The sequence below is a fragment of the Schistocerca cancellata genome, chromosome 4 (assembly GCF_023864275.1).
Source record: "Schistocerca cancellata isolate TAMUIC-IGC-003103 chromosome 4, iqSchCanc2.1, whole genome shotgun sequence".
In the NCBI taxonomy this organism is placed as follows: domain Eukaryota; kingdom Metazoa; phylum Arthropoda; class Insecta; order Orthoptera; family Acrididae; genus Schistocerca; species Schistocerca cancellata.
The window spans coordinates 84747876-84767489 of NC_064629.1; the positions used below are offsets into that span (position 1 = coordinate 84747876).

At 43.1% G+C, this 19614-nt stretch overlaps 1 protein-coding gene across 1 annotated transcript in view; it reads left to right on the plus strand.

Annotated features, from left to right (window-relative positions):
* LOC126183660 (zinc finger CCCH-type with G patch domain-containing protein) overlaps nucleotides 1–19614 on the plus strand; it is a 166962-nt gene that overhangs the window by 22424 nt on the left and 124924 nt on the right. Inside the window, exon 3 of the mRNA XM_049925805.1 lies at nucleotides 2919–2972. Coding sequence (XP_049781762.1) covers nucleotides 2919–2972 — 54 coding nt within the window. The remainder of the gene's footprint in view (nucleotides 1–2918; nucleotides 2973–19614) is intronic.

The following is a 19614-nucleotide window of genomic DNA, read 5'->3' on the forward strand; positions in this document are numbered from 1 at the left end:
ATGTTTGTTAAGCCAAGATGCTGGACTCAGGCAGGAGGATGATGGTTCAAATCCTTTTTCAGCCACACAGATTTAGGTTTTCCATCACTAATGCAAATACTGGGATTGTACCGTTGAGAAAGACACACTTAATTTCTGTCCTACAGCCTTCCCTAATCTGAACTTCAGTTCTGTTCCCAATGAACTTGTTGTCAGAAGGACATTAAAGTGTAAAATTCTTCCCTTCCTTAATTTTCTTCATTTTTGCATGTCCTTGTTCAGTTTCTTTGTTCAGCTTACAGTATGTCTCCCACTCCCAATTTTCTGTATAAGAGCATTGTTATTTTATTACTGACACTTTCCACACCGATCATGGTTCAAATCTCCAGCTGACCTTCCAGATTACAGTTTCCATGTTTCTATAAATTGATTAAGATGAATTTTGGAGTGGTTCCTTTGAAAAAGGCATGAGTGATTTTCTTCCTCACCTTTGTACTGTAGGATTATATACTAAATTTCAAATGGCATCACTGTCAACAAGATGTTGAATGCTACTCTTATTTCCATTTTCAGTGTGGCTTAGTGACCAAGTGCCTAATTATTGGACTACAGATCCAAAAGTATGGGGTTTGATCCTCAGTCAGTTACAGAATTTATCTGACAATTATTGCTTGTTTCACATCAGGCATTGATTTTTATATGTATAAAATGCTGAACTGCTTTATCATTCAGTGTCCATATTATATCATACATCCCTTTATAACTAGCTGGGTAAGCCAGCTGACAGGCCAGGAGGAGGCAAGATCATAGCCGTTTCAATAAAATTTTGCGTATTATAGTACTTTGGTGTTCAAACCACCCTTCAGGTTGAGGAAGCTTTACTGTTATGAGACCACATCTGTAGTTTCAGTTGCTCCACTTTTGTTACAATGATGTGTGTGCCATCTGAAACAGAATCACGAAATTTTAAAATTTATTTCATAACTACAAAACTAAGGACCAGTACAATATGTTCTTTTCAAGTTTACAAACATAATATTTTTATGCATTGTGGTGTCATCCTAATAAGCATGGATTAAACTGTTTGTGGTTTCTGAAGTGTAACTTTCATAAAATATTTCCTGGTGACAGGAGGAAAATATCGATTGCACTTTAAACATTTCAATTGTCGTTTAACTGCAGTGAGGGAGAATATTTATGAATTTCAAAGTAGTCATAATCTATAAAAAATTAAGAAAGTTGTGTTCAGTTAAGTGATTCATGAAGGGAGCTTAACTGTATATCTCTGTATTGTCCTTCAGTTTCTGCACAAATTTTATTGTTTATTTTGTATTATAGCAGGCTGCTTTGTATTATCAGTTTACTACAGCAATAAGCACACTGATCAAAAAATTAGGCACCTCTAGAGTAATCCATTCAAGCATCAGATAATACCATATAATTCTGCCCCAGGTTTGACAACCACCTGGATTCATTTTGGAAGTGCACTCACGTGGTTGTGCAGGCACTTTCTGCCCAGGTTAAGCCACTCTCTGAGGATTTGATCATGCTATTCCCACAAATTGCGGGGTTGGTTACATGATCATTTAGTAATCGCGAAAGCGTTACGGAGATGATAGATAAACTCCAGTGGAAGACTCTGCAGGAGAGATGCTCAGTAGCTCGGTACGGGCTTTTGTTAAAGTTTCGAGAACATACCTTCACCGAAGAGTCAAGCAGTATATTGCTCCTTCCTATGTATATTTCGTGAAGAGACCATGAGGATAAAATCAGAGAGATTAGAGCCCACACATAAGCATACCGACAATCCTTCTTTCCACGAACAATACGAGACTGGATTAGAAGGGAGAACCGATAGAGGTACTCAGGGTACCCTCCGCCACACACCATCAGGTGGCTTGCTGAGTATGGATGTAGATGTAGATGTAGACGCTAATGTCCGCATTTTGTCTGCTGTTCGAACATGTCACACAGAAGTCAGGAGATTTTACAGGCAAATCGAGATATAATAGGGTGGGAGAGTGTTAAGAAAACCAGTCACGTATTCTTCTAGCCCGCAATGAACTTCACTGTTGAAACTTCCTGGCAGATTAAAACTGTGTGCCAGACGGAGACTCGAGCTCGGGACCTTTGCCTTTCGCGGGCAAGAAGTAAAGCTGTGAGGATGGGGTGTGAGTCGTGCTTGGGTAGCTCAGATGGTAGAGCACTTGCCCGCGAAAGGCAAAGGTCTGGTGTTCGAGTCTCGGTCTGGCACATAATTTTAATCTGCCAGGAAGTTTCATATCAGTGCACACTCTGCTGCAGAGTGAAAATCTCATTCTGGAAACTTCACTGTTGTCAACTTTATGTGCCTGTGTTAGCAATGGCATCTTGCTAGGTGACAAATTCCAAATGTTTATTGTGTGGGGTCCCCGTCACAATGTTGTCTTGCTAACTGTTGGGGAGGGACTTTGCATCATTGCCTGCAGCAATTCTTGTCGGGTTTGGAAGCAATTTTGACTCACAAGCCGTGGAACACTTCTCTAGTCCCTCTCAGTCAAGATCTTGTTCTGGCCACGATTCTGATTTCATATTTTTTGGCCAGTCCACCACATAACACCAACAGATCCAGTAACTTCACACACCATACAGTCATGGGCATGGCCAAACACATTCGGTTCTTTTTGTCTCTCTTGCCTCATCCTTTCGTTTTCCCATGTTTATGTACAATGTGTGACTGAAACATAAATGCCTCACTGATTGCTTTTGCCTCATGTTCATGTAAAGGCAGTGCATGTGCTGTTGAGCATGTGACTCGATCACTGCGCCATCTCTAAAGGCTTGACGATTCGTCAGAGTGTGCGCACTGGGATGACTAATTGTTTGTCCTGTGATCTTAAATAATTGTGTAAAATTTGTTTGTTAAAGAGTTTATCTGAACCACAAAACTTTCATTTCAGGATTGGAACAGTTCCAGTCAGAACTCGTGTGAAGCAACAGTTAATGAAATTAAGGTATGTTTGACTTCCTATTGCGAAACTGAATCATTTGCCACTATTATCGCACTAATATGAACACCCAACTAATATGGCTTAAGATCATGTCTAACATTAGAAGCAGTTAAAATCCTCCTGGGGATTAAGTATTTTTCCAATGCAGTCTGCAGTAGCTCTACGATATTCACATTTAACTGTTGCGGGTACTAAATAAGACATTTTATTTCATGTTCACACTCATCAAATCAAGCTTCAACCTTTCCAGTCTTGCAAATAGGAGCATTATTATTTTGGGAGATTAAGTTCACTGTGCAAGAACAATATATGTTTCACTGAGTGAACATTGTCATACTAAATGCATGTTTCACAGCTGAAAGGAAGAATGTAAAAGTGGACTTGCCAGACCACATCCTATGTTTACATTGGTCAGTATGCTGTACTCCATGCACCATTAAAGTTTCTGCATTGTATTCTACGAGGTGCATTCAAGTTCTAAGGCCTCCGATTTTTTTTCTAATTAACTACTCACCCGAAATTGATGAAACTGGCATTACTTCTCAACGTAATCACCCTGCAGACGTACACATTTTCACAAAGCTGACGCATTGATTCCATGGCAGCGGCAAAGGCTTCTTTAGGAGTCTGTTTTGACCACTGGAAAATCGCTGAGGCAATAGCATCACGGCTGGTGAATGTGCAGCCACGGAGAGTGTCTTTCATTGTTGGAAAAAGCCAAAAGTCACTAGGAGCCAGGTCAGGTGAGTAGGGAGCATGAGGAATCACTTCAAAGTTATCACGAAGAAACTTTTGCATAACATTAGCTTGATGTGCGGGTGCATTGTCACACGATGTTCTGCCTTCATTAAACTGTCGCACCCATGAACGCACTTTCGACACATCCATAACTCCATCACCACATGTGTCCTTCAACTGTCGATGAATTTCAATTGGTTTCACACCACACAAATTCAGAAAACGAATGATTGCACGCTGTTCAAGTAAGGAAAACGTCGCCATTTTAAGTATTTAAAACAGTTTTCATTCTCGCCGCTGGCGGTAAAATTCCATCTGCCGTACGGTGCTGCCATCTCTGGGACGTATTGACAATGAACGCGGCCTCATTTTAAAACAATGCGCATGTTTCTATCTCTTTCCAGTCTGGAGAAAAAAAATCAGAGGCCTTAGAACTTGAAGGCACCTCGTATTGGTCTCCAGTGGGTTTGGCAGAATAGCTCTTCCATAGGTGTTTTGTTTATGCAGGTCCTATTATTTGGTTTTCATTGACACTGTCATCTGTAGATATCAGTTAATTTCAGCAATCACTTTCATTGCAGTGGGTTTCTTGGCAGCTCAGGATATTTCCAGTGCACGTTATTGTAGAAGGATACAACAAAATACAATATCAATGTAATGCAGATAAGGCAGAAAACAAGTTCTGAAAATGCAATGTTTGTACTCGGTGTTTCATACAGTTATGTCAAATGTGTTGGTCCAGAGGCACCCACAGGTTTTTGTATCAGTAGGGGCAAAATGTTTTCCTCATAAATGTGATTTAGAAATTTTGAAAACTTGTCATCTGTTCCATCATTTTCTTCCATTGGTTTCTGCAGTGCACTTTTAGCATCTGGACAATGTTACAAACATAAACAAGCTAACAGTAAAACTATAGTAAAATCTGTTTTTACATTCCCATTTTTTACATTTCCTTGCCATTTACATTATTTTTGGTCGGTATCATTGTAAGTCATATTCTCTCACTTATTTGTTTTCCTCCCATTAAAAATTTCGTATGGAGAACATTTCCCATATTTTGCACTTTTGAACCATAAGCTTCAGCATTGATTTTTACATCAAGGTTTGTGGATTTTACATCGTATTCCTGCTCATGCACAACCTATAGAATAATGCCTAACATAAAACTGTACATTTTATTTCAAGATATAAATAATTTTGGGTTTGAAAAGAACTATTGGCGGCATTTTTAGAGCTCTTTCAAAATGTTTCCTTATTTTATCACCTGACTCTACTCTAAACAGCTGTAAATCATCAAAAATGACATTTCAGTTGGTTTTCCCTTTTGAAGGCAAGTCAAGAAATACAACTTAGTGTGATTAGTTTGTAATAATTTTGCAAAATTCTCATTGAGGAGTTGTTCTACACTCTTATTGTGTTTTGTTACAATATCAACAAACCATGAACCATGGACCTTGCCGTTGGTGGGGAGGCTTGCGTGCCTCAGCGATACAGATGGCCGTACCGTAGGTGCAACCACAACGGAGGGGTATCTGTTGAGAGGCCAGACAAACGTGTGGTTCCTGAAGAGGGGCAGCAGCCTTTTCAGTAGTTGCAGGGGCAACAGTCTGGATGATTGACTGATCTGGCCTTGTAACATTAACCAAAATGGCCTTGCTGTGCTGGTACTGCGAACGGCTGAAAGCAAGGGGAAACTACAGCCATAATTTTTCCCGAGGACATGCAGCTCTACTGTATGATTAAATGATGATGGCGTCCTCTTGGGTAAAATATTCCGGAGGTAAAATAGTCCCCCATTCGGATCTCCGGGCGGGGACTACTCAGGAGGACGTCGTTATCAGGAGAAAGAAAACTGGCGTTCTACGGATCGGAGCGTGGAATGTCAGATCCCTTAATCGGGCAGGTAGGTTAGAAAATTTAAAAAGGGAAATGGATAGGTTAAAGTTAGATATAGTGGGAATTAGTGAAGTTCGGTGGCAGGAGGAACAAGACTTTTGGTCAGGTGATTACAGGGTTATAAATACAAAATCAAATAGGGGTAATGCAGGAGTAGGTTTAATAATGAATAAAAAAATAGGAGTGCGGGTTAGCTACTACAAACAGCATAGTGAACGCATTATTGTGGCCAAGATAGACACAAAGCCCATGCCTACTACAGTAGTACAAGTTTATATGCCAACTAGCTCTGCAGATGATGAAGAAATAGATGAAATGTATGACGAGATAAAAGAAATTATTCAGGTAGTGAAGGGAGACGAAAATTTAATAGTGATGGGTGACTGGAATTCGTCAGTAGGAAAAGGGAGAGAAGGAAACATAGTAGGTGAATATGGATTGGGGGGAAGGAATGAAAGAGGAAGCCGCCTTGTAGAATTTTGCACAGAGCATAACTTAATCATAGCTAACACTTGGTTCAAGAATCATGAAAGGAGGCTGTATACATGGAAGAAGCCTGGAGATACTGACAGGTTTCAGATAGATTATATAATGGTAAGACAGAGATTTAGGAACCAGGTTTTAAATTGTAAGACATTTCCTGGGGCAGATGTAGATTCTGACCACAATCTATTGGTTATGAACTGCAGACTGAAACTGAAGAAACTGCAAAAAGGTGGGAATTTAAGGAGATGGGACCTGGATAAACTGAAAGAACCAGAGGTTGTAGAGTGTTTCAGGGAGAGCATTAGGGAACAATTGACAGGAATGGGGGAAAAAAATACAGTAGAAGAAGAATGGGTAGCTCTGAGGGATGAAGTGGTGAAGGCAGCAGACGATCAAGTAGGTAAAAAGACGCGGGCTAATAGAAATCCTTGGGTAACAGAAGAAATATTGAATTTAATTGATGAAAGGAGAAAATATAAAAATGCAGTAAATGAAGCAGGCAAAAAGGAATACAAACGTCTCAAAAATGAAATCGACAGAAAGTGCAAAATGGCTAAGCAGGGATGGCTAGAGGACAAATGTAAGGATGTAGAGGCTTGTCTCACTAGGGGTAAGATAGATACTGCCTACAAGAAAATTAAAGAGACCTTTGGAGAGAAGAGAACCACTTGTATGAATATCAAGAGCTCAGATGGCAACCCAGTTCTAAGCAAAGAAGGGAAAGCAGAAAGGTGGAAGGAGTATATAGAGGGTTTATACAAGGGCGATGTACTTGAGGACAATATTATGGAAATGGAAGAGGATGTAGATGATGATGAAATGGGAGATAAGATACTGCGTGAAGAGTTTGACAGAGCACTGAAAGACCTGAGTCAAAACAAGGCCCCGGGAGTAGACAACATTCCATTAGAACTACTGATGGCCTCAGGAGAGCCAGTCATGACAAAACTCTACCATCTGGTGAGCACGATGTATGAGACAGGCGAAATACCCTCAGACTTTAAGAAGAATATAATAATTCCAATCCCAAAGAAAGCAGGTGTTGACAGATGTGAAAATTACCGAACTATCAGTTTAATAAGTCACAGCTGCAAAATACTAACGCGAATTCTTTACAGACGAATGGAAAAACTGGTAGAAGCCGACCTCGGGGAAGATCAGTTTGGATTCCGTAGAAATGTTGGAACACGTGAGGCAATACTGACCTTACGACTTATCTTGCAAGAAAGATTAAGAAAAGGCAAACCTACGTTTCTAGCATTTGTAGACTTAGAAAAAGCTTTTGACAATGTTGACTGGAATACTCTCTTTCAAATTCTGAGGGTGGCAGGGGTAAAATACAGGGAGCGAAAGGCTATTTACAATTTGTACAGAAACCAGATGGCAGTTATAAGAGTCGAGGGGCATGAAAGGGAAGCAGTGGTTGGGAAAGGAGTGAGACAGGGTTGTAGCCTCTCCCCGATGTTATTCAATCTGTATATTGAGCAAGCAGTAAAGGAAACAAAAGAAAAATTCGGAGTAGGTATTAAAATTCATGGAGAAGAAGTAAAAACTTTGAGGTTCGCCGATGACATTGTAATTCTGTCAGAGACAGCAAAGGACTTGGAAGAGCAGTTGAACGGAATGGACAGTGTCTTGAAAGGAGGATATAAGATGAACATCAACAAAAGCAAAACGAGGATAATGGAATGTAGTCAAATTAAGTCGGGTGATGCTGAGGGAATTAGATTAGGAAATGAGACACTTAAAGTAGTAAAGGAGTTTTGCTATTTAGGGAGTAAAATAACTGATGATGGTCGAAGTAGAGAGGATATAAAATGTAGACTGGCAATGGCAAGGAAAGCGTTTCTCAAGAAGAGAAATTTGTTAACATCGAATATAGATTTAGGTGTCAGGAAGTCGTTTCTGAAAGTATTTGTATGGAGTGTAGCCATGTACGGAAGTGAGACATGGACGATAACTAGTTTGGACAAGAAGAGAATAGAAGCTTTCGAAATGTGGTGCTACAGAAGAATGCTGAAGATAAGGTGGGTAGATCACGTAACTAATGAGGAGGTATTGAATAGGATTGGGGAGAAGAGAAGTTTGTGGCACAACTTGACTAGAAGAAGGGATCGGTTGGTAGGACATGTTCTGAGGCATCGAGGGATCACAAATTTAGCATTGGAGGGCAGCGTGGAGGGTAAAAATCGTAGAGGGAGACCAAGAGATGAATACACTAAGCAGATTCAGAAGGATGTAGGTTGCAGTAGGTACTGGGAGATGAAGAAGCTTGCACAGGATAGAGTAGCATGGAGAGCTGCATCAAACCAGTCTCAGGACTGAAGACCACAACAACAACATCAACATCAACAAAACTACTTGACTTTTCAGCTGCATCTTTATGCCATTTAGAATTAAAGTTTTTGAAATTGGTGAATGGATGGCTTATTAATGCATTGTGTTGCCATTTGTTGTACATGGCAGGAAAAACACACACAACTTACAAAGTGCACCTCTAAATGCTTTAGAATGAAACAAACTTTAGATATAATGACAGCCAATCCAAACAAAATTTTTCCTTTTCACCATCTATGTCATTCGTGAAGTTATAATTTTTGTCTGGTTGCCGGTAGACTGAATAAAATTTTATACTTTAGGGAATTGTCAACCTCTTTTTTTTTTTCTGATGCAGTTTCCAACACCAGAAAATCTGAGCAGGAAACTATGATCCTTTCCGTCAGAGCACTTAAAACCAACAGAGGTACTGGCTAGTCCTGTATTTTCTCTGTCAGTACAATTACTCAGATTTTTAATAGATATAATTCAGATCAACTCACCCTTTTCTAGTGATATTTCATCACAGATGTGTATTTTTTTAAATCCCTTACTTCCATTTTTGGTTAGCATTCATTTATAAAGTACAAAAAATTTACGAATATCAGTCCTTTTTTTCACTCTGTTCAGTATTCGTTGACACCTCACTATACACAAAATTCTAAATAAATCACATTCAGGCACCACTGCTCACTTAAACTCATTGTTGACTACGGAAAAATTGACAGATCTCTTTATTAACTGCTGGCATCACTCTCGCACCGTACTGGTCTGTTGAGGCTGAGACGTTAATGATCAAATGTGGTACTTATTTGCTGTAGTGGTTATTAAATTAATTAAATGAAAGATGTTCTATGACTGTAAATGAGTGCCACATACTGTTAGATTGCATAGCTTAGCAATAGTTCCAATTAGAACAAATTCCTACTTTTGTTGGCAAGTACCAATCAGCAGCCACACCATACAAAGCAACACCCCTTCCGCAAATGAAAAGAAGTATAACTCAATATAATGCTTTAAATTAGTGCCGGACAATTGTTACCAATTATTTGGATTTAAAGGTTGATTTGGTTGATTGTGTTTTGTCATGCAGCTGTTTTGTTACAATGATTGCTTTTTGAGGTTTATGGAGATGTGCACATGTAGTTATGTTGGAACTGGAAGGTTGACTTTTTCTTTCCCTAGGAAGGAAAAATTTCTGAGATCGAACTATCACCATGGATATCCTTAATGGAAGAAGTATTTAAGTGCATTAAGGATGGGAAAGATCCACCACAATTTAATAACAAAATGCTGAGGAAACAGAGATTGTTGTATTTTCAGTTAAAAAATGAACACAGAAGTGTTGACAGGCAAAAGTTAGGAATTCCTGGATCTATAACAAAATCGATACATGAAACATAAACTACATCCATCATCATTCATATATACCGTGTTAGCAGGAGATCTTGCTGAGGACCAACGGAAATTATGGTCCTATGTAAAATCATTGTCAAGTCAAAGAATTCTATCCAGTCATTCCTTGACTAGTCTACAGAGTGCATTCCATAAGTAATGCAACCAATTTTTTTCTGATGCGATGGTACACCACAACTTGTTGTAACCAGCTGGGCTAAGTGGAGGGGGATGTTAGCTTCAAAACACTCTTTGTCTCATTTGGCTACGAGCTGCCGGAGAGTCAGGATATGTGTTTCCGTCAACCCCGTTTGAGCTTATGTAACATGGCACAATGGATCATTCTGTAGAGCAACGGTATGCTATCAAATTTTGCGTTAAACTTGGGAAGTCCACCACTGAAACATTTCCATTACTTCAGCATACCTTTGGAAATGATGCTTGTCCAAATGACAAGTTTTCCGATGGCACAAGTCATTCATGGAGGGCCGAGAGGAGATCACCGACGAACCTCTCAGTGGACGGCCATCAACTTCACGAGTCGACGAAAATGTGACGCGTGTGTGCAATTGTTTGAACTCTGACAGATGGCTGAGCCTTCAATTGATAGCACAAATTCTAAACATGTCAAAAACAACCATTTTCTGCATTGTGACCGAAGATTTGAACATGAGAAAGGTGTGTGCCAAACTCATCCCAAAAGTGTTGACCGATGAACACAAGCACATGCGAGTGCTTCCGTGCCGAGAAATGTTGGAAATGTGTGGAAATGATCCTCATTTTTTAAACTCAGTTATCACTGGTAATGAGTCGTGGATTTTTAAGTACGACCCTGAGACAAAAAGACAGAATTCAGAGTGGCACACCCCATCGTCGCCCCGTTCCAAGAAGGCACTCATGAGCAAGTCCAGGATCAAAACCATACTGATTGTCTTCTTTGACGTCAGAGGCATTGTCCACCACGAATTCGTACCTACCGGGACTACAGTGAACTCAACTTTCTACTTGGAAGTGCTCAAAAGACTGAAAAGGAGAGTCTCGCACTGCCGAAGCTATATCAAGGACACATGGAAAGTTCACCACGAGAATGCGCCAAGTCACAGAGCCTTTATTGTCAACGACTTCCTGGCCAGGACCAAGACCCCATTGGTTCCCCAGCCTCCCTACTGTCCTGACGTGGCTCCCGCTGACGTTTTTTTGTTTCCTCGGTTAAAAGGAGTCGTGAAAGGGAAACATTGGGACACGATTGAAAGCATCCAGGCGCATGTTACATCAGCTCTAAAGGACATTCCGGAAAAGGCATTCCAGGATGCCTTCTAGGCATGGAAACACCGCGTCCAGAAGTGTATCAATGCAAGAGAGTGCTATTTTGAAAATTTTTGATTATTTGTATGAATATATTCAGTGAATGATTTTTTATGAATTTGGTCACATTACTTATGGAACGCATCTTGTATGTGGCAAAAGAAGACAGCAAAAGGAAAGCCGAAGTTTCAGATTTTGCATTAAAAATTCACACAGGAGGATCATGTAGATACACTGTTATTTGACGATTGCAAAGATGATAGTATTGAGTACATAAAAATAGGAATGCCGTATTGATCCCTTACCTAGCTCACATTTATCGTGAATCTCTTGCTCAGTGCAAAGTTCCAAATGAGTGGACATAAGCACAGGTGACTCCTGTGTAAAAGTAGTGTGAAAGATTGGATCCGCAAAACTACACACCAATATCCTTAAAAACTTTGGTTTGCTGCAGAATTCTTGAGCGTATTATAAGATTGCATCAAGCTTCCATCCACAAATCAGCAAGGATCAAGAAAGTATTACTCATCTGTGGTTCAGCTTGCCCTTTTCTCACAATTTCCAGGGAACCGTGGATGAAGGGTAACATGCTGATTCCATATTCCTAGATTTCCAGGATGTGTTTGACACAATGACCTATTGTAGACTATTAACAAAGGCCTGAGTGTATGGAACAGGTTCTCAGATCTGTGAGTGGCTTGAAGACTTTGTAAGTAATGGAACCTAAGATGATGTCTTGGATAATGAGTGTTCATCAGAGACAAGGGTACAATCCTGAGTGCCCCAAAGAAGTGTGGTACGACTGCCCTTAAATAGTGCAATGAGTCCCTTTACCAGTTTTTTGTTAGACAGAATTTCTTCAGGTCTAGTGGTCCTGAAGATTCTGTATCTTTTGCTCTCCAGTGCCATGCATTCGAAGATTAGGTGTGATGCAGTTTCTTCACCCTCATCACAGATCCTACATTTAGAGTCTTCTTCCATTATACTAATTGTGTGTAGGTGTTTTTCGAAATTCCCATGGCAAGTCATCAGTCCAGTCATGAGTTTGATCTCTTTCCTGTTCAATTCCAGGATTACAGAGCTTCTTTTAAAACATGGTGTGAACATCATTACCTTACCATGTTTTTGTTTATGGACCTTGGTCCAATATTCTATTTGCTGTTTCCTGAGTCAGTTCCATATTTCTAGTTTGATCATAGCCTTGGTGATTTTCAGGACAGGTTCCGGTTCAATAAATGGACTCATTGCCTCTATCCTGGCCAATCTGTTGGCTCGTTCATTGCCACAGATCCCTTAGTGGCCAGGGACTCACACTACGTTTACCCTATTGCTTCCCCCCTACCTCCACCAGAGCCCTGTGGCATTCTGCAACAATCTTAGATCTTGTTGCAGGAGCTGCCAGTGATTTCAGGGCTGCCTGACTGTCTGAATAGATGCAGATTCTATGGTCATTGTAGCACCTATGCATATTCTCCTCCACACATGCCCTGATTGCAGTAATTCCAGCTTGGAATACAGAGGCCAGTTTTCCTAGAGAGATGATGCCCTCCAGTCTTGGATGAACCTCCTATACTCCTGCCCCAACACCTTGGTCTGATTTTGACCCATCGGTGAACCAAACAATGTCCCCATATGGTGTCAAACTGTTTTTTCCCACTGCTCCCTGCTTCCAGTTATTATATTGTAAGGCTTGTTGAAGCAGTTGGGAGTTATTATATAGCCAGCAGGCATTTCCCCAGCCATTCCTATGCTTACCTCACTCACTATGTTAGTGTGTGATTCTGGATATCCCAATGAGATCCAGTTTTTGCCAGTTTTAAGTCTGTATGCCCCAGTTCCTGCCTCCATCTTGACCCAAAGGTGTAGTGGAGGCATGTCCAGCATGGCTTCCATCCCAGCAGTTGGTGTGCAGCTAATTCTGCCTGTTATGGCTAAGCAGGCCAATCTATGCACTTTAGCAAGCTCCTTAGCTGCAACCTGCTCTTCCACCGCACTACAGCCCCATAGGAAATCCTAAGTCTAACCACTGTGGTGTATATCCAGTGCATACCTCTGGGGCTTAGGCCCCAGTTTTTACCAGAAGCCCTTCTGGTACTCACTAGAGTACTTTTTGACTTGGAGCAGATACTCTTAATGTGAGGGGTCCACGTTAGTTTCTCATCTAAGGTTACCCCTAGATATTTCACTGTTCCCTTCACAGGTAGAGTTTCATCGAAGAGTTTTAGATTCCAACTTGAGTGTTGGATTTGCCTCTTTGTAAATGGTACCACAACAGTCTTCTTAGGATTAACCCTCAGATCCTGTTTAATGCACCAATTTTGCACAATGTCCAATCCTCCTTGTGCCATATTTCTAACTGTGTCAGTAAATTTGCCAAGTATTACTATGACAAAGTCATCTGTGTAACCTTGACAGAAGCATTGTCTGGAATGTTGGTTTGAATGTAGAGGGGCCCTAATTAGCCTCCTCTCCCCAACGTATACATTAACCAGTTTTTCCAATGTTTTGAGAATGGAAGAGGACAGACTGATTGATCTCATATCCTTGGCCTTGCTATGATAAATTCTCCCTAGCTTTGGAATTAAGACAACCTTCACTGCCCTCCAAACATTAGGAATGATTTTTACTGCTAGTCTAACCCTGAATAACCTGCATAGGACTCTCATGAGATTCTCTCCTGCCTGTTGCAGGAGAGCTGGAAAAATTCCATCTGGGCCAAGTGACTTGAACGGTTGGAATTTTCCCAATGCCCATTGGATTTTATTAAAGTCCACACACTCCTTGGCTGATTCCCAGTCCTCTCTTCGAGTGCCTGAGAACCATTGTCTTGAGGAGCAGTTCCAACGTCTCATGTGCTGTCTTTCAATATTCCCCATTGATTGGTACTCTAGTGAGGATTCTGTGAAGTCTGGCTTGAGCAGCCGTGCTCTCCACTTCCTCACAGTATGCCTTCCAGGATGTCTTCTTTGCTTGTCTGATTGCAAGGTTGTAGTTGACAAGGGTCTCACGATATTTAGCCCATTGTCCTTCACGTCTCGCAGTCTTAAACAGTCTCGTATCTGTTTTCTTTGAATTTCCAAGTTATTAATTCACCAAGACACACTCCTATTTGTGCACTTCTTTATGATTGTTAAGTTGTCCTGATATGAGGTCACTATGGTGTAGGTAACAGCGTCTGCTACTTCCTCAAACTCCACTGGATTCCTTATCGAGGTTTTAATTTCCGATAAGCCTAAGCCAAGGTCCCTCCTATTTGCCTCCCAGTCAGTTTTCCTGTGATTCCTATAGGTCTGATTCCCATTTCAATTGAATTTAATATACATGTGGCCCGATGGGGATGGCTCCAATACCACATGCCATTGTTTGACATAGCTGCCCATCATCATGGAACCTAAAGTTATGTCAATTACTTCTTCCCTTCTGCTATTCCTTACTGTATGTTCACTGCCCCTATTCAGGACCTCCAAGTTGTTAGCTAAAAGAAATTCAAGAAGGTACTCACCTCTACTGTCGGTGTCCTTGCTGCCCCACACTAGGTTGTGGCCATTGGCATCGCATCCCACTGGCAGTTGGTCACCTTGCCGATGGCAAGTCTCTACCAGTCACCTCACTTCCAAAGGAGGAGGAGAGCTGTCTTTGTAAGGAAGGTATGCTGAGGCCAAAATAATTTCCCTTGTGAAACCTTCCTCACATTGCTGCATTGTCATGGTCACTAGATCCCTGGAGTGGAAATCCATCATTGGCATGAAAGAAATTCCATTTCTTACATAGATGCATGTTCTGGAGTTTCTTAGATCTCTAGCATAAATCAGCTTACCTCCAGTGCCACTGAGGCCCGATAAACCCCTTTTATATAAGTAGGGTTCTTGTATCAGGGTCATGTCTACATCCTGTCCCCCCCCCCCCCCCCCCCCCCCCCAGACAGTGACTCAGGGCAGCAGAGGCCCCTTTACTGTGCTGCAGATTAATCTGCAGCACCTCCAGTCTCCGTCTTGCTGCCATTATTGCCCTTGAGATCATTTAGAACCCTGATGGTGACCTGCGAGAATCCTAAAAACAATTTCAGGTCTTGCTCTTGCATCACGTTCAGGGACTTCTCACCGACCTCCACCACCAGGGTTCGTCCTTCCGGTACAACCTTCTGGTTGATCACTCTTCATTCTTGTATCGATACTTTTGGGTTCTGAGCCCCTATTTCCGCGAACAGAGTCTTAGGAGAGAGATCCTTAAGGATCTTTGGTACCCATATTGATACCTTTGTGGTCTTAAGAAGTTCTGCTGCTGTCTTGACCAGCAGCTTCGCCTCATCCCACGGGGATATCATGGGCACCTTGTCCTTAAGCCACTCCACTGTGAATACCCTCTCACAGACAAAAATGAGGGCACCACGATCTAGATAGAACCTCCTGAAGTTGGGTCCTGGACCAGTGTCCCCCCCCCCCCCCCCCCCCCCCCCCCGCCGAATCTTTTCAAAGAGGGCCATCTGTACAGAGTCGTTCTGCTGCGAGGTGGTGGCCACCAGTGGATAGCCTTCCTGGATAACTGTCATCTTAGAAACTGAGACTGCAGTACTATAGGTCTGTTTCCCTATTTCTTGCCTTGGTTTTTTCTGGGCTCACTTATCCAGGGAGGAAGGAGTCTTAGATTCCTCCCTTATCCTCTTGCTGCCTGTCTTCGACGTTGTGGGGATGTGCGTATCCCCTTCAACCGGAGACAGTTTTTTCTTGGGGGTCTTAGGCTCAAGTCCCTTTAATTCCCTCTACTTGTCTTTAGGAAGCCATTCTTTCCCTTCCTTTTTCCTCTGTTCCCTGAGTAGTTTCCTCCTATGGCCCCCAGACAAGACTTTAATCCTGATCTGGTCCAACTTCTTGGTTACAGTTCCCACTTCTGGCGCAGGTCTAGACCCTGATTCAGTAGTGAGTGGTCCTGACCCCGATGTTTGGGTGTCTGAAGTCTCAGTTTTCCCCTCAGTTTGTTTTTCTTTATTTTCTTTAATCGTGTCCTTATTGGTCCCACAAGATTTGGGGATCTACATGGTCCACACCACGAATACTCCGCAAAGTGTAAGGCTACTTACTCAGGGAAGTCACCCGGTATCCCTGAGGCTCCGTTTGCAACACATCTTCCCATGTGCCACGCACCCCTTGACGTGGATCGCATCACACCTTGGGTTGGGAAAGCGAATTGGGTAGCACTACGAGTGGATAGGGAAGACGGGACGTTGTGGGACACTCTTAGTCTGATCCATCGGCTGAGGCCTTTCCGGCAGTAGGTCCTCTACCTTCAGCATAGCTCTCAGCTTCACGCGGATACGCAAGCCTCTCCACCCGCATGGACAGTGCTTCGTCAAGGTAGTGTCCCCCGGAGAGGTTGGTGAAGTAGGTGCATTACTTCTGTTTGCAAAGCTTTAGGGATCAACACACGTGACTGTCCACTGTCATTTTGAATGAGAATCACACTGTTCTGTACAGTGAGGCTATGCCAACATGCAAGGTATTGGCGCACAACAGAGTTCTTTATGCTACTCAATGAGTGAGGCCAAGATGTGTGAATGTATGTTAGCAAAATGTTCAACTCTGAATCAGCTTCTGTGGCGTGTGCAACTTTCCTGTAGTTCAGTGTAAAACACTGAAGCAATTCAGAATCCTGAGCATCGATGTGACAACAAGATGCAGCAGAAGTGTCAAAGTCTGTATCAGGGCCAATCAGAAGATGTGAAAGTGCATCCGAATTACCATGTTGAGCCGTTGGATGATACACAGTCTCATACTGCTATTGAGACAACAACAAAGTCCATCTTTGCAATTTTTGGGCAGTTCATACAGGAACTGGTTTTGATGGATGAAATAATGACTGCAAAGGCAGTAGAATTTTCTGCAATACAAATAGTGATGGAATTTGGTGACACAATACATAACCTCCCCCCCCCCCCCTCCCCCTCCCCATTGGTCCGGGGGTTAGAATCAACCCGAGGTATTACTGCCTGTCGTAAGAGGTGACTAAAAGGAGACTCACACGTTTTGGCCTTTATGTGATGGTCCCCTGTAGGGTTTGACCTCCATTTTTCAAAATTTTCCAGAAGAGCTAGCCAATTGGGGTAGGGCGCCTTACGTGGTGCATCATGTCCAACGTGCATTGAGATCTTTAGTCCACTTTCTCGTCGTTGCATTTCAGTCCCTCTCATTCTCCATCTCTTGGGCAAGGGCACATTCCTGGGTGCATTTTCCACCATGCACTATGCAGTGTTGCTATCTGCGTCGACGATGACTATGGACTTCTTTGCACCTGATATCCAGCACGGTAGCCAGTCTGTTGTGGTGGGGCTGCCATGTACCTGTTGGTTGTAGCCCCCTGACCACACAGGGACCACTCTGCTGATGCCTGTGCCATTAAATCCCCATGTATGCCAAGAGGTAGATGCCCATCCCCCTGGGGTATCAGGACTCTCGGCAATGGTCATCGTACCAGGTGGCCTTTGCTGCGGCTTTGTGGCGCCTATGGGGAGGGCCCCTGGTCGAGTGGGTGGCATCAGGGCGGATGACACGTGATGAAGCATAGTCCATCATCTCTTGCTGGTGGTGAACCACCAGCAGTCTCTAAGCATTCATGAGCTCAATTCAGTGCACAGAAGTATGACCCCAAATCGTTCCCCTCCCTGGCCACACCATGGGAGGAATGCCAGGCTAAGGATGGCAGCGGATCTTATTCACCCCAGTATATTGTATGTTTGAGAGCGGGTGGGGAATCTTTCATGATGATGGAGCCTCAGTTTTTTGTTGAACATTTAGAGAACAAGTTTGGGGAGGTGGAGGGATTGTCCAAAATGAGATCTGGTTCAGTCTTGATCAAAACAGCATCCTCTGCCCAGTCACGGGCGTTACTCACTTGTGACAAGCTGGGGGACATTTCTGTAACCATCACACCCCATAAGAGCTTAAATATGGTCGAGAGTATCATATATCACAGGGACCTTCGTTTGCAGTCTGATGATGAGCTGCATGCCAATTTAGAGCGGCGAGGTGTACATTTCGTCTGGCATGTCCACCGGGGTCCGAGGGATAATCAGGTTGCCACCGGTGCCTTCATCTTGGCCTTTGAGGGTGATACATTGCCCAAGAATGTCAAGGTGATGGTCTACCGCTGTGATGTAAAGCCCTATATCCCTCCCCTGATGTGGTGCCTTAAGTGCTGGAAGTTCAGCCATATGCCTTCCCGCTGTACTTCCAGTGTCACATGTTGAGATTGCGGATGCTCATCACATCCCAATACTCCATGTGCTCCACCTCCCATCTGTGTCAACCATGGAGAGCACCATTCGCCTTGCTCGCCAGACTGCAGGATTCTCCAGAAAGAAAGGAAAATCATGGAGTTCAAGACCCTGGAATGACTGACCTACACTTAGGCGAAGAGAAAATTTGATCGCCTGCATCCTGTACGTATGACATTATCTTATGCCGCCGCTGCAACAGTTCTGGTACCATCAGCTCCGCCAACCCCAGTCATCTCTCAGAGCTGGAAGACTACACCTGCCTCCTTGATGGTGAGGGGCATTTCCCTCCCTGTTGCTCCTGCATCATCTACTGTGCGAGCAACACCCCTCCCCCCCCCCCCCCCCCCAACCACCGGGGATGCCCGTCCTCACTTCTAAGCCAGAGAAGCATAGGTCTTCTTTGGCTTCTCTCGCTGGGAAGGGGTCCCTTGGGTCCCTCCCTTCCCAGGTTTATGCTAGTGGGAAAGAAGATACCTGCCAGTGACTGAAGAGCTCAGAAGCAGCTGGTCATAGGGCTTCATGCTCATCCTCAGTCCCGGAGACTGAGCCAGTGAAGTCCTTCCAACCAGGGAAACCCAAGGAGCAGCAAGAGCAATCCAAAAGGAAGACCCCTAAGACCAAGGAAATTACAGTGGCACCCACACCACCATTACCTACAATCTCTGTGTCTGAGGATGGGGTGGAGATTCTGGCATCTGCTGAGGACCTAGATCTCGCCAGACCCTCACACACATTATATATAGACTGCTCAGGCAGTAAGTCGGTGGCAGCAGGTGACTCTGAAGCGTAAACTGCCTCATTGAATGTTCCATGCCTTCCCAGTCTCACGACGACGTCATCCTCCAGTGGAACTGCAGTGATTTTTTCCATCGCCAGGCTGAGCTACGGCAACTGTTAAGCTTTACACCTCCAATCTGCATTGCCCTCCAGGAAACCTGGTTCCCGGCAATGTGGACCCCTGCCCTCTATGGCTAATAAGGGATATTACAGGAACCGTAGTGACTATAATCAAGTGTCAGGTGGAGTTTGCGTTTATGTCCTAAACTCAGTCTGTAGTGAACCTGTGCCCCTTCAAACCCCTCTTGAAGCTTTGGCTGTCAGAATAAGGATGACAGAAAATAACTGTCTGCAATGAAATCTCCCTCCAGATGGTGCAGTACCCCTGAATGAATTAGATGCACTGATTGATCAACTCCCTAAACCTTTCCTACTTTTGGGAGATTTGAATGCCCATAACCC